General features: G+C 42.0%; 1 protein-coding gene across 5 annotated transcripts in view; it reads right to left on the reverse strand.

Annotated features, from left to right (window-relative positions):
• LOC115477350 (glutamate carboxypeptidase 2-like) overlaps positions 1-21625 on the reverse strand; it is a 378970-nt gene that overhangs the window by 216317 nt on the left and 141028 nt on the right. For all 5 annotated transcript variants that reach the window (XM_030214175.1, XM_030214174.1, XM_030214177.1 and 2 more), the window contains one exon: positions 2494-2579. In XM_030214175.1, the coding sequence (XP_030070035.1) occupies positions 2494-2579 (86 nt within the window). The remainder of the gene's footprint in view (positions 1-2493; positions 2580-21625) is intronic.

The following is a 21625-nucleotide window of genomic DNA, read 5'->3' on the forward strand; positions in this document are numbered from 1 at the left end:
GAATGGCCTTATGGAATATGCACAGTCAGTATAAGAGTAGGGTTAAAGAATGAGTCTTCCAACACTGGACACTTGTATACTGGTAGATTCTGAAGAACAATGTTTATTGAAACAAGCTGAGACCCAACACAGGACCATGTTTCGGCTCAAAAGAGCCTGCCTCAGAGGTCTGCTACAAATGAAGTCAGAGTGAATCTCTTCCAAAAGCAAAATATTAAGCAAGAAAGACGTCTACAGGTACGCTTCTAATTCTGCCTGGCTCAAGCCTGTTTCCTGCACTTGAGCCAGGCAGAGCGAGGAGCATACTTGTAGGCGTCTTTCTTGCTTAATATTTTGCTTTTGGAAGAGATCCACTCTGACTTCATTTGCAGCAGACCCGAGGCAGGTTCTTTTGAGCCGAAATGTGGTCCTGTGTGAAATCTTAGCTGTTTTCAATAAACATCGCTTTTGAGAATCTACCAGTGTACGAGTGTCCAGTGCTGGAAGACTCATTCTCTGACCATGCGCTAATGTTGCCATTAGTGCATGGCCATTAACAAAAATTAGTGCGTGAGCACTTACCAACATCTATTTTATAGGCAGTAAGGGCTCATGTGCTAATCCTCTGCTTAACAGTTATCATGTGGTAATGTAGCTGCGCTGATTAGCACAGAAATGTCCGCTCTCTGCTGAAGACATGCCCACTCTGCAGAAAAATCAAAATTATTTTTTTAGCGTGTAGTTTGCACGTGTCTCAGCATGTCCCACAGTAAGCCCTTTTAAGCTATGGTAAACACATGCTAGTGCTTATTGCACCTTAGTAAAAGGAGCCTTTATGGGGAAGATTCTATATATGGCGCCTAAAATATCAAAGCTAAAATCAGTGCTAACTAAGCATATTCCATAATCGGCACCTAAATTTAGGCACCGATCATAGAATAAGCTTAGTTGATATCTCAGTCCCTAAAATTACACGTATCCATTTACATCAACAAAATTGTGATGTAAATTTATGTGCACTGGGCCATATTCTATAATTACACGTGCAAATTTTGAAATGCCCTTTTGCCTGCATGTGTTAGAAGTTTGATGCATTTCATTACAGAATACGCTTAGCGAGTTGTGCATGTAAATTCTAATCGGTGCCAATTAGTGTTCATGATTGCTTGTTAAGTGATGTTATCAGCGCTCATTAGCTTGTTAAGGCTGCCTTTTACTAAAGGTTAGCTTGAGTTATCTGCAGCAGGTCCAATTTTATTCCTATGGGCCTTGCTGCAGATAACTTGAGCTGATCTTTAGTAAAAGACCCCTAAGCTTCTTAAGTTACACATATTATTATAGAATCCACACCAATTTCAGCGCGGATCTCTAGGCACGCTATACAGAATCTGGGGGTATATTTTTAACTCAACTCATTGTTATTTTCAGTGATAAGAGGGTGCTTAGTGTTCCAATAATTGATCCCTCTTCCTTATTTTCAGGGAATTGTGCTGCAACCTTCTCATTCCCTTTTTTCTTTCTTTTGGATTAGAATTCTTGCATGTTCTGGAGGAGATCTCTTGACTTGCTCTAGCATAGTTCAGATATTCTTTTTTTACCTTTTTCTTTTTAATATCTATTTTTCTATGAACTAATGTCTAAGTTCTGTTCAAGTGTTTACTTTGAGTTCTAATTGAAAATTCATATATTTAAAAAGGGTGTTGCTGGAAAGCAGGAAGCTGTAGCAGAAATCCAAAGGCTAATCAACCTTCTTCTTCTTTCCCACATGTGGAATTTTTATCACCAGTATCCCAGGCCTGCAGTTCGGTTTTGCGACTTGCTCTCTGACTGCAGTAGTTCTGGTTCACTTTTTCTTGTGCTGTGACCATTGTCGGACTCCAATTCCAGGCCTGTTCCAGACAATTCCAGCCCTTGTTTCAGCCTTGCAGCCTGCTTGCTAACTCCAGCTCCACTGCACCACGTCCAGGTCCATGATTTCATTCACCTCAATGCAGCTTTCTTATTTAATTTGGATTTAGTTCACTCCTTTTCAGTAGTAGCTGAAGGTGAGTTCAGGAATACTAGCTACCTGCATATAATATGTACAGAGCTGTGTATGTCTAGTAGCACTATAGAAATGATTAGTAGTAGTAGTATTTACCTGGTCTGCAGAGGGCTTACATCTTGTTTTTGTACCTGAGGCAATGGAGGTTTAAGATTACAAGAAGCAGCAGCAGGAATTGAACCTGGTGGCTTCCTTGATTGTCGGCCTACATGCTTACACCTGGGGCGATCACCTGACAAGAATATATGTAGCCAAAATAACAAATCTATACATTTTATTACAAAAAGTTGAAACCACTAAAATTCTAAACAAAATGAGGCCAAACTTAGGAGAACAGAGGCAATAAATCTAATATTGCTATGTTAAATGAGTTACGATTGTTTATTCAAGATGGGTGAATGGATTGAAAGAGATGAAGAGCAAGAACTGGTTGAAGAAAGTTTAATTAAGGTGAAGTACTGTAATATTACCTGGTTCGTGGACTCCCTGTATAAAACCAATGACATTTTTGATTGGTTTCTTCACATTGTAAGTCTGAACATAAAGCTTTATTTTGCTGAAAAAGATTTAAAGCAGAACAAAGAATAAGTCTATATTTTAGGTCAATTAGGGCCCTGTTTATTAAGCAGCACTGTAAGCAGGCTAACTTTAGTGTGCGCTAAAAATTAGCATGCTAATGATAGAGACACTCATTATATTCCTGTGGGTGTCTCGAACGTTAGCATGTGCTCATTTTTAGTGCGTGCTAAAAAGTTTGCGCGCCTACACCACGGCTTAGTAAACATGGCCCTCAATGTTATAGAATGATTACAAATTAGTTACAGTATATAATTAGAGTACAACTTGTTACTCAAATCATAATAAGTACTCCAAGCTTCTATTTTATAATTTTTCCATTTATTTGAACATCATGTGCCGAATAAATACCTTAACACGTACTTCGAAATGTTATAGTACATATTTTCTAAAATCAATGTGTACAACAGATGTACAACAATCAACATGAATTTAAAAAAACAATGATAAATAGTTACAACCAAAGCTAAAATACTATGGACCCCTTTTACTAAAGCTTAGTGCATGCTAATTAGCATGCCCTAAAACTTAAGTAAAAGGGTCTCTATGAGAATAACATCAAAATAAAATATTAATACATCATCAAAAATGAAAATCAATAAAATATAGACAAAATAAATACATGTAAAAACAAATCTCAGCAATAATTGTGACATACCCATAACCTCGGAAATTCTATAAATGGCAATGTTTACTACTTTTACTCAATTACAAAAAAGTAAAAAGAAAAAATGGAAGGGGAGTTGTAAATGATGATTCCTAAGTAAACCAAAATGAAACAGCAAAACTGGGAACAGGGATTTTGCTATTTCAAACTTTGTCGCGCAAGCAGTAGATGCATCTCATCTGAAATTTTGCTGTGAGTATAATCTATAAGAACAGTGGAGTTGTAAAGCGGAAAAACTGTCTACTACACTTTAAAGACTGCGACAATGGCAGTGGAGCACCATAGACTGGCAATTCAATACTTGACTTGCAGCGAAAATAGCGATAGCAAGAACTTGGAAACAGCACAAACACCGGGGATGCAGATGATACTTCAAAAAGTCGACTTTCTTTATCAAATGTCGAAATTGACTGCAATGGGGAAAGTCGTTTGGGACCCTTTAACAAAATTTGGCAGCCATATGAACAGTTACAAACTTATAAATCAGTACCACCATGATACGGGTTCGGGAGGGAGGGGGAATAAGCTTAGCAGTGGAATGTATTAGATTAGGGTTTGAATTTGTAATTTCTCAAGAAAAATCTTCTAAAAATAAAACAATTAAAAAAAAAGAACAGTGGATTTGTCTGTGTTTGTTGAACTGGGTTAGTGGCATCCAGCCAAACAGTACAGTGATGAGTTGGGTCACTTAAAGTGGAGATGAAGCTGAAGCGGGTAGCAATTCTTGGTGAACAGACACGTCTCCACCATGGGTAAACTGTCCCCTAATATGATGAGTCTTTAGGGAAAGGAAATCTGCTAGTCTGACCGTAAGACTGAAGGGTTCCCATACATTTGACATTATGAAAAAATTGTTAGTACAACAACAGACAATGATTCCAACTTTGTGAAAGCCTTCTTTGTAATTGGACATTATGACGATGATAATGAAAATAAAGATGAAGATGCAAGTGATGAATTAGACGCACTACGTTTAATGCAGATGATAATGACAATAATGATGATAAGTACTCTTTGTTATATGGAAGTCAAGGGTTTCAGAGATTTCCTTGATTATAACGTGAAGCCAGACAGACGATATCGGTAATATTGCAAACCTGGCCTGATTTGAAGGAACTTTTTATCAGACTGAACAATTCACTTTCTGCTAGTTCAGTTGTTGAAACCTTTTTAGCTCAACTGGATCATGACACACAAGCACACTCTTATGACAGTCATTTTCAAAAATTTAGTTTTATTAGAAACGAAGTGGATTATAAATTATAGAGAGCAATAAAGTTGTTGGGGATAAAAACATTAACAATAGTTTCCTTCATTGAAGTTGCGGTACTTTTACTTTTTACCTCAAAAAGTGTTATATTAGACAATAACTTTTTTACTTAAGTAAATTTTTGAATGTGTTCTTCACTATATTTTTTATTTTTACTTAAGTATTAAATATACATTTATTTTTACTTTTACTTAATTACTTGACCTAGTACGTTGAACAACACTGTTACAGGCCCTGCAGAGATATGATTGAGGTCTACAAAATTCTGAGTGGTATAGAACAGGTAAAAATGAAATCAATTTTTACTCTTTCAAAAAGTAAAACGACTAGGGACACTCAATGAAGTTACATGGAAATACCTTTAAAACAAATAAGAGGAAATATTTTTTCACTCAATGAAAAATTAAGCTCTAGAACTAATTGCCAGAGGATGTGATAACAGTGGTTAGCGTACCTAGGTTTTAAAAAAATTTGGAAACATTCCTGGAGGAAAGGTCCATAGTCTGCTATTGAGATAGACATGGGGGAAGCCACTGCTTGCCCTGGGATTGGTAGCATGGAATGTTGCTTGTATTGGGGTTTTTGCCAGCTACTTGGAACCTGGATTGGCCACTGTTGGAAGCAGATACTGGACTGGATGGACCATTGGTCTGACCCAGTATGGCTATTCTTCTGTTTTTAAATTGCCCTGCATTCACAGACACACTGCCCGGAGATAATGTAGAGTAGAACTTGTACATTTCCCCATAAAACTCACCATATATTTAAAAAATATTAAATTATGTTTTGTATCATTAGCAGCAACACAAACTCCCTAATCTTACACTAATGGGCTTATTGTAAAGTAATATAAAATTCTGTGAAAAGGAGACTCTGCTTGTGTAGTAAATCTGCTATACTGAAGTGGCACCAACTCCAAGGACCCAAGCAGTAACTGCCTTACCTATGCAATGCAGCACTAAAAAATATTACACTAAACCCTACAACCCTAATATACCACCGACTGAGGAAACTGACAAGACGATCAATACAGGAACTACACATTAGCCAAATCTCCTCATATATGGTTACACATACAGAGTGCCAGATAGATTCTGACCTAATACAGAATAAACAAGCACAAATTGAAATACGAAATGTTGGCAGATACAAACTGAAATAGAAGCCCTTATAGTCATTCTCTCTGGACCACCTTATCCCTTGTAGTAAGTAAGGAGTATTTTTACTAATCTGTGTGGTCTACTTGCGCCCAATGCGTGCCAAATAGAGTTACCACCTGACTACCGCATGGCTCTTGCGGTAATTCCTTTTTTGGCACGCAGCCAATTCGCGGGTCTGGAAAATATTTTTTATTTTCGGTCGTGCGTACGGACAGCATGCAAGTGGCATTTGGCGAGCATAGGTCATTACCGCCCATTTACTGCGTGAGTCTTTACCACTAGTTCAATGGCTGGCGGTAAGGTCTCAGACTCAAAATGGACAAGCGGGCAATTTTGATTTTGCCCGCAGTCTATTTTGGCAATAAAGGCCTTTTTTACAGGCGCGCTAAGAAATAGATCGGTGCGTGCCCAAAACCCTCAACTACACTACTGCAAGCCATTTTTCGCGCACCTTAGTAAAAGGACCCTTAACTCTCTCTCTCTCCCCCCCCCCCCCCCACCCCCACACCCCAGCATATGGCAACCAGTAAATTTCATCCTTTGGAGTTGTGCAGGTAACAAGACACTTCTTCCCATTGACCTGCTGCCTGCTGTTCTGTCCAATGGGCAACTGATATCGTTTCCTTCTTCCTTTTTCCCCACTCATTTTATTCATGGGAAGGAACTTCTTGGTTTGCTGATCGTAAGTTGAGTAAGATCTGTATCCAAGAATTGATCCGTTTTGAACAGACTTGCAGTGGTTATTGCAAATGGAGGTCACTGAGGCCAGGGTGGTTAGCAGCGGGAGAGACTATGATTTGCTCATCCGGCCACTCACCTAAAACTGGGGTGGCAAAGGGGGGAGGCAAGTAGATTTTGGTCTGTGGCATTTTCAACCTTGCACCCCCCATAGCAATGCCTGTGAGTACACACTGTAGTTTACTGATAGGTTCATGTGGGCTGGAGTAGACCAAATAGCAGTTGAATTATGGAGAGACTACTATAATTGGCTTGCAGGAGAGAGAGAGCCCTGAGGGGTGTGGGTGAAAGAATACCTAGATATAGTCTTTGACGGCAAAGAGGAGAGGGGAAAGAGTGCTGGGGTCAGGGAGAGGAGAAAGGAAGGAAATAGGAACTATCCGGGCCAGACTGGGTAGAAGCGCAGACCCCAGGAATTGAGAAGAAGAAGGAACGTGCTGTGGTGGTTTGGGGATGAGGGCCGGATGAGCGCTAAGGGCCCTATGTTCTAAAGTGTGAAGGGACTTTGCAAAAGTGCACTTTGCATGAAAAAGCACCAAACATAAGAAACATGCCAAAATTCCAACGTTCAGGTATTTTGCACTATTTTTCATGCAAGTACACTTATGAGCTGCACCATGTGCTAGTAAACTGTTCATGAAATTTGAAACTAGCACAAAAATTTATGAAATTTTGCATATTAACTGCTGCAATGTAAACTCATGCAAAACAACTCAATGATGTAGAATATATGAAAATAAGAATGCAAAAAAGGGGGAAAGGGAAATGGGACTTGATATCCGCCTTTCTGAGGTTTTTGCAACTACATTCAAAGCGGTTTACATATATTCAGGTACTTATTTGTACACGGGCAATGGAGGGTTAAGTGACTGTGCCTAGAGTCACAAGGAGCTGCAGTGGGAATTGAACTCAGTTCCCCAGGATCAAAGTCCACTGCAGTAACCACTAAAGGACTCGCAGCCCATTTTAACAGAAACATAATGACAGTTGATCTGCGACTGCACTATACAGTACGAGGACTAACTGTTCTGCCCAGTCTGTCATAAGTCTTTAAAGTCTTGCCACCAAGCAGGTCCTCAACAGCTTCTCAGCTGAGTTATAGTACCACCTGATTGCCTTTATATGGAGCAAAAAAAGACCCCACATATCTAGAAGGGTACATATATGCAGTGTGAGTTAAAGGAAGGTTAGGTATTGTATGCCCAATTTGAACTGGTACTATGAGCATGCATCAGTGGGACATCAAATGGGAGTGGGATTCCTGTAGATCCCCAATCAGCACAGAATCAATAAGAAGAGGACAGAAATGGACCACACAATTGCACTGCTGGGATATTCTTGTGGGAGGGAAGGAATAAATGCTTCTCCCCTCTGTCCCCAACAGCTAAACAATACTCTGTTCTTCCTGGCTTGTTGTCATGAGTGTACCAGGAATGGGAGCAGAAGGGCTTGTCTTAGGTGGGACGATTTTTTGAGAGAGGGTGAGCTTTGTTACCTTTGCATTTCTTCAGAATGAATTTAATCTGCTTTCTGTGGTCTATTAGTTAGAGAGGAGGAAAATCAAAAAGCAAGTAGCTAGAGACCTGACAGAAGTGGAAAATCATTGAGGAGGTGGTACCATAAGAGGCCTGATAGCAGTGTTGTATCAACACCGATGAAATGTGGACCTGATACCAGTAGGCCACTGAATATGGTGGGAATGAGAGCTGAACTGTAGGGATATGGTCAAGCAATGGAAAAAGGTGAAGAAACCCCCTTCCCAAATCCTCACTAGCTGTCTTTGCCAAAGAAACCACTAATAGACCAGTGTATAGATGGTACTTTATAACTAATAGACTCTCTCACTACTTCTCAGGATTAAGAGAACTGTGCTGGTGGCAGGGGAAGCATGGCCCACATTTAGTGGTTTTGCCCACGAATCAGAGCACATTGGAAAGTGCTTCAGTATAGAATCAAACACATGCTTGGAATGGAGATTGCCTGGGACCTGGAGATTTTCCTACTTAATTTGAGACTTCCCAACCTTCGCAAAACCCAGGCAATAGAAGACTATTCAAAATGCAGCCAGACTTGTCCAGGCTTCCACATTAAAGCAGGTGTTGCCCCTTCCCTGTTTAATTGGCTGACCAAAATGTGGGGCATATATAGCATAGAGAAACTCACAGCACAGCGAAGGCAGAAGATAATGCAATTTGAGTGTGCTGCAGTACCTGGAAAGAATTGGGTGGAAGTTTGAAAGTGTGATTCTGAGCTTTCCAGTATTGAGTGATTGTTACTTTAACTTTTTTATTTTTTCTTTGTTAAGGAGGAAGAAATTGTAAAACTGAGGCTATTTACTTACTGTATAGAGCAGGATAATGCAATGTTAATAGATATTAATTAGTTGAGATATAACTTGAAAAGTCAGTCTTGCTGTGAGCGAATGTTGTACTTGTCAAAGTCCATATAACTTTGCCATAAAAAATTTGCACTAAAGCTTTCATTAAATTAAAATTAATTACAGTTCAAGAGATGCCAGGAAAAATAAAAACCTTGCCCCTTCACATGGTACTGGGAACATCACCAAGAAACTAGGATGGTGTTGCTAATGATATTGATATTGGCAGACTCACACTCACACAGCGCTGAGGATTAGAGAGCTGCAGACAGAGGTCTAACCTCTAGACATTTTCAGATCTTTTAATATCAATGCAAAACTCCGTACAACATTGAAAAAAATCTAGACAGCTGGCTGCCCTAGCCTTCTGAATCCTAAGCATATCGGTAGGTCTCCCCTACACAATTGGGCTCTAGGGGGTCCTTTTACTAAGGTGCGCTGAAAAAGGCCTGTGGTAGTGTAGACAGTGTTTTTGGCCATGCGCAGAATTATTTTTTAGGTCACCTACAAAAAAAATGTTGTTGTTTTTTAAATTCTTGCCGAAATGGACGTGCGGCAAAATGAAAATTGCCACATGTCCATTTTGGGTCTGAGACCTAGTGGTAAGTGTCACGCGGTAACTAGGCGGTAATGGTCTACGTGCGTCAAATTTCTCTTGACGTGCATAGCTGCCACATGTCAGAAAATAAACAAAATATTTTTCAGATGCGCTTAGCAGATGCATGCCAAAATTGAAATTACCGCAAAGGCCACACGGTAACCAGGCGGTAACTCCAATTTGGTACATGTTGGGTGTAAGCGCTTAGTAAAAAGGACCTCTAGGTTTGTTCCTATTTTGTCTATGCCTTAATTTGGCCGTATGTAGCGGAGAGAACATGCTGGGGCTGCCTGGAGGGGTTGGGAAGAGTCCACTTGGAAGTGGCTGGAGTCAGAGTGGGATTGCTGGGAGTGTACAATAGGGAAGGAGGGATAGTACAAGGAGAACAGAAAGAGGAAGAAGTGCTGACTGGGGTCAAGCAAGGAAACAGTGAAGGGAAACAGTCTATGTGTAAAACAAACGGCATTACTTATTCTCTCCCCCCCCCCCCCCCCCCAACCACAATCTCTGCTAAATTAAGCTCCATCTATGGGATCCTCAGGTCCTGTAAAAAAAAAAAAATCAGTCATTACTATGCCGCTAATCCCAGATCCAACTCAGAACTTGGAAATTACCTTTGAAAAAACACATGATCCCACACATTGCATTCAGAAGACCAGTAAGAGGAATCTTCTATCAAATCTCTTCCTCCAACACCCTGCATTTACTACAGAAGCAAACCATATTTTTTCGTGGGAGGTCTCAATACAGCAATCTAACATAGGGCCTGATTCACCAAGACTCTTCTCACAGTGAGCTATGTTTGTCAGTAATATTTTGAGCACAAAAATGACTGCTGTGAGTCAGAGTTACTCGTTTCTGTCAAGCATGCAGCTGTTTGCAGTAGGAACAGACAGTGTCCACTCAGCTGGTCTAAGAGAAACATATAAATAGACAATCCATTTAATGAACTTCGCAGCATTAACTTGCTGTTCCTGCCATTATGTTTCTATCAGTACTTAGGGGCAACAATTCTGGCTTCTTGTCATCAGCTGTCTCATTTATTTTCCATGTTAAATGCTGCCCCTCCCATAAAGGCTACAAAGATGTAGACAGAGCATTTAAAACATGATTATGGGGTGTAAAGGCTTTGAAAACACACCTGTTTGAAAATTAATGTGATTATGTAGAATTTGTTGTTGATTTTATTTTCCTCAGATGTTGAGATTCTCTTAGGGGTCCTTTTACTAAGGTGCGCTGAAAAATGGACTGCGCTAGATCCATTTTTCAGCGTACCTGTAAAAAATACCTTTTTTATTTTGGCCAAAAATGGACGTGCGTCAAAAATGAAAATTGGTGCACGTCCATTTTGGGTCTGAGACCTTACCGCCACCCAATGACTTAACGGTAAGGTCTCACACGTTAACTGGGCGGTAATGGTCTACGCATGTAGAATGCCTTTTACCGCCCGGTTAGCGCTGCATGCCAGAAAATAGAAATTATTTTCCGGTGTGCATAGTAGACGCACATAACAATGACATTACCGCCCAGGCCACGTGGTAGCTTGGTGGTACTTCTAAATTGGACATGCGTTGGGCGAAACATAGGTATCTACGCAGCTTAGTAAAAGGGCCCCTTAGAATGCTAACCGTTATGATCCTGATTGGAATGTGGATAGTATTCAAAACTATAGCTAGAATAGAAGTCAGATCCAACAGTAAACACGAATCCAGCTATATTAACCTTAACACACTTGCGCATTAGTCTGACTCAGGGTTTCTCAATCCAGTCCTCGAGACACACCTAGTCAGTCAGGTTTTCAGGATACCCACAATGAATATCCCATGAGGCACATTTGCATAGAGTGGAGGTAGTGTATGCAAATTTTATCTCATACAAATATTCATTGTGGATATCCTGAAAACCTGACTGATTATGTCCCAAGGACTGGTTTGGAAATTCCTGGTCTAACTAAACATTGGCACAGAGGGAATGGAGATTTATTCAATAAAACGTATTAATTACTGAAACAGTATGCATAGCAAAACAGTTCATTTATATTCAAATGGAAGCTGATATAAATAACATTAGATACCACAATTTGCATTAATCTCCTGGTAACACAAAACTTGGTGGTCTGTATACTAAAGTGTGGTAAGTTACCATCCAACTTATTTTCGAAGGAGCTCGCCGGCCATCTTCCGACACAAATTGGGAGATGGCTGGCCATCTCCTGAAGCCGACGAAATCGGTATAATGGGAAAGCCGATTTTGACCGGCTCCAACCGCTTTCCATCGCAGAGCCGGCCAAAGTTAAAGGGGGCATTTCAGAAGGGTATGGGAGGCGGGACGGGGGCGTTGTTAAGACATGGCCGTTGTTAAGACATGGCCGGCTTCAGCTGATAATGGAAAAAATAAAGCCGGCTCTGAAGAGCATTTCACCGGCTTCACTTGGTACTTTTTTTAGGACCAAGTCTCAAAAAAGTGCCCCAATTGACCAGATGACCACCGGAGGGAATCAGGGATCACCTCCCCTTACTCCCCCAGTGGTCACCAACCCCCTCCCACCCCCCAAAAAACCTTTTTTGCTAGCCTTTATGCCAGCCTCAAATGTCATACCCAGCTCCCTGACAGCAGTATGCAGGTCCCTGGAGCAGTTTTTAGTGGGTGCAGTGCACTTGAGGCAGGTGGACCCAGGCCCATCCCCCCTACCTGTTACACTTGTGGTGGTAAATGGGAGCCCTCCAACACCCCCCCAAACCCACTGTACCCACATGTAGGTGCCCCCCCTCACCCATAAGGGCTATGGTAATGGTGTAGAGTTCTGAGGAGTGGGTTTGGGGGGGGGGTTGGGGGGCTCAGCACCCAAGGTAAGGAAGCTATGCACCTGGGAGCTATTTTGTTTTTAGAAGTGCCCCCTAGGGTGCCCGGTTGGTGTCCTGGCATGTCAGGGGGACCAGTGCACTACAAATGCTGGCTCCTCCCATGACCAAATGCCTTGGATTTGGCCAGGTTTGAGATGGCCGGCCTTGGTTTCCATTATCAACAAAAACCGATGCCGGCCATCTCAAACTTGCCATCTCTGACATTTGGCTGGCCCCAACCGTATTATCGAAACGAAAGATGGCCGGCCATTCTTTTCAATAATACGGTTCGGGACTGCCTTTGCATATAGATGGCTGGCGCCATTCAATTATGCCCCTCCATATGAATTAGCACAGTGTAACAGTTAGTTACTGCATGGCTGCAACACTGCATGCTAATGGCTTGATGTGGCAGGGGTCAGGAAAGAAGTTGGAGAATGGGGGAGGGGCTCATAAAGGTGGACAGTGGCTTGTAGTTAGCACATGGTAAGTTATCATATGCTGTCATCACTGTTGATAGTGCAGATCCACTAACCACAGCCCAACAACGCTGCTAGAATCTCCACCCTCCAACATCCTTACAAATAACCTATAGGGTTGGATTGGATTAATTTGATATACCGCTTATTACGGCTGTGTTAAAACGGTGCCACCAATTAAACATTTCAAAATACAATAATAACATTTTCAAACAGCAACAATATAATAAATGCAATATTTGATAGCAGCAACAATTCCAAAATCTAAAAAAAATAGGTTTTGAAGATCCATGTTTTCAATACCATACAAAAACCAATGTAGCTAGTCATTCACAGATTAAATTTTCTTTCATCTGTCCTTTAATAAAACTCCTTTGAAAACTTGTCTGTTAATCCAACTTTCAAATCTATGATTTCACTATAACATCTTCATTCCATATCAAAACCACTTAATGGAGGCCTTTCTTTTATAACCCCAGCTGTATGAGAGGCATGTTTGCTGCTCCTCTATCAATCTGTCAAGTTCTCAAAATGGCATCAACGCCTTATACAAATATAGCTGGATGAATTGGCTGCATTCAAATCCTTAATACTGTGTGAAGTAAAATAATGTGAATTAAGATACAAGGGGGCTCATTTTCAAAAGAGAAAAACATTCAAAAAGTGTCATAAAGCAGCATTTGGACAGATTTCTTCTCAAAACATCCAAATTGGTATTTTCAAACCCTGTTTTGCATACATCTATCTATGCATTTTGTCTGCAGTGCATCCAAATCACAAAGGAGCTTGTCAGGGGCATTTCGAAGGCAGGACTAGGGCGGGAGTAACACTTGGACATGTTACAGCCATACTGGAACAAAGCATAAACGTCTAGGGCAAAAACTTCAATGTTTTGGTCTAGATCTGTTTTTTTAATCAATAAGACACAAAAAGGTGCCCTAAATGACCACATGACCACTGGAGGGGTTCTGTGATGACCCTCACTTTCCCAGTGGTCACTGACCCCCTCCCACCCCTAAAAATATGAATAAAAATAGTACTCACCAGCCTCTATGATATCCTCAGATGTTATAGCCAGGTCCATTAGAACAACATGCAGGTCCCTGGAGTAGTGTAGTGGTGGGTGCAGTGCACTGTAGATAGGTGGACCCAGACCCAACTCCATACCTCCCTCTACCTGTTACACTTGTGGTGGAAACTGTGAGCCCTCCAAAACTCACCAGAAACCCACTGTACCAACATATAGGTGCCCACTTCACCCATAAGGGCTATTGTAGTGGTGTAAAGTTGGGGGTAGTGGGTTTTGGAGGGCTCAGCAGACAAGATATGGGAGAAATGGTGAGATGTGTACCTGAGAACATTTATATGAAGTCCACAGCAATTCCCCTTAGGGTGCCCCATTGTTCTCCTAGGATGTCTGAGGGATCAGTCTACTAAAAATACTGGCCTCTCCTACATCCCAATGGCTTGATTTTCTACATTTTTCACTTATGTAGGGTTTTTTTTTTTTTTTTACAAAGAGGCATATTTTCAAAGGACTTAGCCTCCCAAAGTTCCATAGAAACCTATGGAACTTAGCCTCCCAAAGTGCTTTGAAAATATGCCTAAAAGTGGTCTGAAAAGATAAACACATTTTACTTTTTTGAAAATGGTTACATTTTCTATTCAAATTTGGGATGTTTAGCGTAAAACATCCAAAGTCTGACTTAAGCTTCATATTGAAAATGCCTTTCAAGGGGTATAAACCCAACCTTACTAGGGAAGAAAAGGTAGCATTGAGACAATTACAAAATAAGGGCCCTGTTTACTAAGCCACACCTTAGTAAACAGGGCCCTAAGTCTTTACTCATAAAAAGAGTTGATAAAGGTGAATCAATTATCTTACAAATCATTGCTGAATATTTTAATGAAGTTGAAAGACAGTTATTGGATTTGAAATGTTATATTAAGCTGGCAAGTGGCCAACTGAACAATTACAACAATTGATTTTGGAAGTGACATATGAGGCAGTATTGCAAGTTGTTGTTGTTTTTTTTGTTACTTGAAAATGCTTAAATTTGAAATATCCCAAACTGCTGATGTTATATATGCTGATGAAGATTCACAAAATTCAAAATTATCAACTGGATTGGTTGATTGTGTCCAGCAAGGTTCCACTTCTTGACAGGATAGGGAATTACATTGATAAATTTTTAAGACCATTGGTCCTTTCAATTCCCTCATAACCGAAAGATACTATCCACTTTTTGGCTGTATTACACATGATTACTGATGTTACCAAAATACAATTCATGGAAACAGTGGAGTTTCACCATTATATATGATGATGCCATATTAGTAGTGGAAAAGGTCATCCACACCTGCTTCCAACAGAAGTTTTAGTTATATTAACTACAATTACTTTGAAGAATTTTTTTTTTAAATTTCAAAGTGATCATTTTTTGCAGATCTCTGAGACTGCCATAGGGGTGACATTTGCATTATTGTTGGCAAATCTATACATGGCAGTCTTTGAAATGAACTGGATATATAATTCCTCCGTTTTGAGCTACGTGTTAGAGTTGTCGCTATACTGACAACTTTTTTTTTAGTTGGTTGAATTATTGCCATACAATTTGTTATGCATTAATACCTCAGAAATGTCAATTACTTTGTTCAAGTTTGATAGTAATCATCCACGGCACCTAAATTATTTACCTGTGTCTCAATTTTTCCTTGTATTTATTAAGGGCCTGTTTTACCAAACTGCTCTAGCAATTCCTTGCATGGCAATACTGACAAAGCCCATTCACTTTAAATGGGTTTCGTCGGCATTGCTGCATGGGAATCGCTAGCGTGGTTTCATAAAAAAGGCCCTAATTTATTTGGATTTTTGCGCATATCTTTTTCAGTATTAGTTCAAAGTGAGTTACACTCAAGTATACTAGACATTTTCCTGTTCCTGGAGGGCTTATGATCTACCTGAGACAATGGAGGGTTAAGTGACTTGCCCAAGATCACAAGAAACAGCAGCAGGATTTGAACTGGGCTTCGCTGGTTGTCAGCCTGGTGCTCTGACCACTAGCTTTAGGTACATTTGTTCTCAAAGGGTGGTGATTACGTGAAACAATCTGTTAAAACAGATATGTATCTCCAAAGGTTATCCAAAACCCATAATCCATCAGGCTTATAAGCAAGCATATTTTTTACTGACAGAATTTTTATTGCAGCATATTCTATGAAATCCAGTGATGACATCCATTTGCGTATATTACAATATTCACCATTGATTTTTAGAATATTTACAGTCATAAAAGTGTATTGAAAAAGTCTGTCACTGCATTTTTGTTTAACTAGCTGCAAAGTGATGTTTTCCTACAATTGGGGAAAGAATTTAAAAGAGCAGTTGTGTCCAGCGAAGCTGAAAAACCAAAGAGTAGGCCAAGAAGGCCATACCTGCTCTGAAGTATGTAAAAGTTGTAAAGTTATGATACAGGTTACTGAATTTATCCTTCTGGGAAATGGAAGAAATTATATACTGGAATACACTATGGACTACACTTCACAATTCATAGTATGTGTGATTTTGTACAAGCTCTGTAGGGGAAATTCTATAAATGGTACTGAACATTAGGTACCAACAGTGGTGTATCTAGGTTGGCTGCCACCCGGGACAGGTCGCCACTATTTCCCTCAGCGCATCGCCCCCCCTACCCCAGGCACACAGCACCCCTCACCCCTGAAGCACATCATCCACCTCCCCCCCCCCCGAAGCAAATCATCCTCAGCACCTGGGGGTGCATGGAGCAGTCACGCAGCTGTCGACTCCGCCTATCCCCTGCCCCAGAACAGGAAGTAACGTCAGAAGGGGCAGGGAACCGGCAGAGCCGACAGCCACTCAACTGCTCTGTACACCCTCTTGCTGTCTGCACCTGAGGTGGACCGCCCCCATCGCCCCGCTCTTGGTATGCTAGAGGGCACCAATGAAAATCAGTGCTCAGTGTCATTCCACAAAGGGTGCTCTGGGATCAGCGCTCTTTATAGAACAGCCAGTGGCGTTCCTAGGGGGGCTGACACCCGGGGCAGATCGCCGATGCGCCCCACCCCCCTGGGTGCAGCGCAACCCCCCCAGCGAAAGGACACCCCCCCCCGGGTGCACGCCGCTGGGCGGGGTGCCGCGTGCCTGTCCGTTTCGTTCTTTTCCATGCTCCCTCTGCCCCGGAACAGGAAGTAACCTGTTCCAGGGCAGAGGGAGCACAGAACAAACGTAGCGGACAGGCGCGCGGCACCCCCCCAGCACCATGCACCCGGGGCGGACCGCACCCCCCCCCCCTTGGTACGCCACTGAGAACAGCACAGAGTACTGAATTCAACATCAACTCTTTTGGCACGAGGACTTACACCAGCTGAAACCTGGTGTAAATCCTGGCCTGCGCATCTTTTGTGAATGCTCCTCCCATGGCCATGCCCCTTTTTGAGTTGCACACGACCCAATTTGGGCGTCCATGGTTACAAAGTAGCACACAGCCAGATTGGCACCCAAATCATAATTAGTGCCAATTAAGTGCTTGTTAACCCCAATAATTAAATCACTGGAGCCCATTAAATAATTATTTTGATCACAGATCTGGGATCCACACCCTGTGTAGAATCTGGGGATATACACATAAGCATACCAGCACAGAGGTTGGACAGCTTTAAAAAAAAAAGGCCCTACTGTGCATACAGCACTGCTTTTTCTTGTGGATTTGGCTTTGAAAATGACTCTTTATGAAGATAGTGTTAGAATAGGCCACCTTACTTGTGTGGCAGGTATGTTTCAAATGGTAGTATACTCATACATTCCCCTGCAAAATTTACCTGCAGAAAATACATGCATGCATTTACATCCACTCTTTAGCGCAAATTTTATTTTATGTGTGTATGTATATATTTTCTTATATATGTGCATAATTCTCAAACCTGCTCTAACTCTGTCCGTAGGAACAATTCTGCTTAGGTCATATCAACTTATGTATATTCAATATGGACTGGTCCCCAAATTCAATATATGGTGCCTTAAGTTGTATGGCCAAATTGTGCGCACAACTAATTGATTAACAAGCCAATCAGCGCTGAAATGGCACTTAACAACCAATTAGCAGCTTTAGAATTTATGTAACAACTTTCTAGGCGTATTCTACAATGCGGTGCGTGTAAATTCTAATGCATGCTGTTGAAAACGGGGTGCAGCCATGGGCGTGGACTGGGCGGGTTGTGAACATTTCAAAAAATGATGTGCACTATTATGGAGTATACTCGACCTGCATCTACATTAGACGCAGGTATTTAGGCTTGGTTTTAGGTGTCCTAAATGGGTGCGCCTAAATTTGGTGCATAAGCATTTAAGCATAGTTTATAGAATCACACTAACCGTGTCTTCTCTTTTTTTTTTTGGTGCTGATTTTTAAGGCTCCATTTATAGAATTTGGCTCTGAGAGTCAATATAGTTGAATTGTGATCTTCATGTTATGTTATTCAAGGAGAAAAAAAGACCACAGAAACTGCAAGACAAAAATACCTTCATGTAACTTTTCTTTTGTCTCTATAGCGGTTCAAGTTCTTTCGTTGACCTTAAAAACTCCCAAATATATTTTATGATGTGATGCCAAAAGTGACATATTTATAACATTTAAATAGTCTTTTTGTGACTTTTGTGATCTAGCAAATCAATTTCAAATTTGGTAAAAATCACCAAAACATGATTGTGAGCTGGCTAGGCACTTTCTTATTTCAAAACCCAATGAAGGCCACTATTTCACCATGCTTTCTGGCTTCCTCAGGGGTTTTATCTAACACTAGAGAAAAAGGCCCGTTTCTGTTAGAAATGAAACGGGCGCTAGCACATTTGTTTGTCTCTGTGCGCGATTGTCTTCTCTCCCCTGTTCCCCCCCTCCAGCCAACCATACCCAGAGATTGTCTCTCTCCCCTGCCCCCCTCTCCCCTGCCCCCCCTCTCCAGCCACCCATCCATTCATACCCAGCGATGGTCTTCTCTCCCCTGCCCCCCCTCCAGCCACCCATCCATTCATACCCAGCGATTGTGTGCTCTCCCCTGCCCCCCCTCCAGCACCCATACCCAGTGATTGTTTCCCCTCCCCTCCAGCCACCCATACCCAGCGATTGTGTTCTCTCCTCTGCCCCCTCCAGCCACCCATACCCAGCGATTGTCTCCCCTCCCCCTCCAGCCACCCATACCCAGCGATTGTCTTCTCTCCCCTGTCCCCTCCTCCAGCCACCCATACCCAGCGATTGTCTTCTCTCCCCTGCCCCCCCCCAGCCACCCAAACCCAGCAATTGTCTTCTCTCCCCTGCCCCCCCTCCAGCTACCCAGGTTGTTCAGTGGATTCTTCAGGGCAGGCAGGAAAGATCCCTAGTCTTTCCTGCCCGCTGCCAGCGCTGACATCTCCCGCGGTGCTACTGCATTGCTCTTCAAAATGGCCGTGGAGACTTCTACAGAAGTCTCGCGAGGCCGCAGCGGGAAGCCTCGGCGGCCATTTTTAAAGAGCGATCTGGCAGCGGGGGAGGGTCAGCGCCAGCAGCGGGCAGGCAAGACTGGGGATCTTTCCTGCCTGCCCCGAAGAATCCCATACACTGTGCAGCACTGTTGGGAAGAGGAAGCGAGAGAGAGGTACCAAAACCACGGGTAGGGGTGAAGGAAGCGATGTCACACCTGCAGATTGGGGGTGAAGGAACAGAGCCATCACTTTGTGCAGGGTGGGGGGGGGGGGGGGAAAGGAGTTGCACCTCCAACGTTCTGAAGCTGTCGCGTCGCGGTTTCCCTGGCAACACAGTGACATCACCGGAAGGCTTCAGACATTACGAACCGAAAGCTTCAGAACGTTGGAGGTGCAAATTATTATAGTAGATGCTTCAAATGTTCAAGCAACTGCTCCTTTTCTTATTTAGGGGGCCCTTTTAACTAAGCTGTGGTAAAAAGTGGCCTTAGTGTGTACTTACGGGTGTCATTCCCGCATGCTAACGCCATTTTTTCCCATGTGGGTTAAAATGGCTGATTTTTCTATTTCCATTATTAATAGCCACACTTAATTTTCCCATTAGCATGTGAGCACTTAACTACACCTATTTTGTAGCCAGTAAAGGCTCACATGCTGTTACGTCTGTGCTTTCCTCACCCTCTGGTGGCCAGTACAGGTGGCTGCTATGGACCATCACCCGTTCCAGATTTTAGCTGAGTCCAGTCTGGATCTTCCAGGCTGCCAGGTTTGCTTGCTTGGATTGAGCCTGCACAGCCACCATAGCTTCCTGGTGATTGCTGCAGCTGAGTCTTTCCTGTCTGGGCTTATTAGCCATTTTGAAACTCTCTGGCTTGGCCTTTGCATCGTCTAAGGCCCTGGTATGTTGGGGTGCTGTGCACTTCTGCTGAGTCCAGTTCTAGTTTGGTTTCCTGCCTTGATTCTTGTCTGTTCTTGCTAGTCTGTGGATAGTTAGATTAGATTGTTGTTTGTTTGCTTGTCTTGTCTCTGGGTTATAGTTTTGTGTGTAGTCCTGTCTGTTTGTATCTTAGTGGCTGCTCTGCAGCTTTTAGTTTGTGTCTTGTTAGTCAGTGTTTTTGCTCCCTGTTTTAGTGGCTGTTTACAGTTTTCAGTCTGTCCTTTATTTTACCCTTTCCTTGCCCTGCTGTCCCTGTATGTTCCTTTCCCCTCTGATCCTCAGTCCCTGTTTAGTCTAGTTGGGATCCTGTTCCTGCCCTGTCCTACAAGTCCTGCCGGCCACCTGAAGCCAAGGGCTCACCCTTGGTGAAAAGTGGCCAGGTGCAGGTGAAGCATAACTGTTCAGTGAGCTCTGCCTTGTCTCCGGTGTGGGGGTGGTTTTGCCTGCCACTGCCCGCTCCTCGGCAGTGGCCCAAGGGCTCACAAACCTAGTTGCTACGTTGTAAACGTGACACATGCTTACCATGTGCTAATCAGTTAACGCACGGCAATGTAACTACACGAACTGATTAGTGTAGCACACATCTACTCTCTGCCCCAACCTGCAACCAGAGTTAAAAAAATAAAGTTTATTTTTTAGTATATGGTAAGCATCACACATGCAAAAATACCACAGGATGCCTCAAGGTGCCCTATGGTAATCACTTTTTGCTATGGTAAGCACCCGTAAGTGCTCACAGCTTATATTTTGGTGATTTTTACAAATTGAAATTGATTTCATATTACAAAAAGCTACAAAAAATACTATTTAAATGTTATAAATATATACTATATATTAATATTTCATTTATCTTCCTGAAGCAGCAAGCTTTGGCGAAACAAGGCGCTCTTGTAGAAGATTGAGTCAATGATGATTGAATTATTGGATTTATGTTAGCAATGACCGGAGACAGACGAGAACAAGCAACGACCGGGGGACAGTCAGCAGCCGGCGGAGCAGCGTCAAACGGCCGTGATCTCGAAGGAAGGATTGAGCACCAACCATGAATAAGTGTAGTGGTTGCACCACTCGGTGGGGGGGGGGGGGGGGTAGAAGTTTAAACCTTTGCTTATTTAGTTTATATAGTGGGGAATTGTATCATAGAATTCCTGCAGAGAGTTTTGGGCACTTTTTCTCACAGTAGCTAAATGTTATTATAAAACAGGCTTTTTTGAGAAACCAATGATTTTCTCCATAATAGGGAGGTTTTTTTCCTTGGTTTGTTTTTTTTTCCTGGTAGAATAATCATTACATGGGCCAATGATAGTATGTGCTCCAATTATAGTTGAGGTGCTCTCCTTGCGAGAGCACCTATTCATGTTGGAATTGTCTCACTAGGAAGCTTTGAGGTCTGTTTTTTCAAATATATATATATATATATATATATATATGAGAAAACTGGTTTTTAGAATCAGTAGTTTTGCATTAATTACCAAGCTGGTT

This window comes from Microcaecilia unicolor, chromosome 9 (assembly GCF_901765095.1).
Source record: "Microcaecilia unicolor chromosome 9, aMicUni1.1, whole genome shotgun sequence".
Taxonomy (NCBI): Eukaryota; Metazoa; Chordata; class Amphibia; order Gymnophiona; family Siphonopidae; genus Microcaecilia; species Microcaecilia unicolor.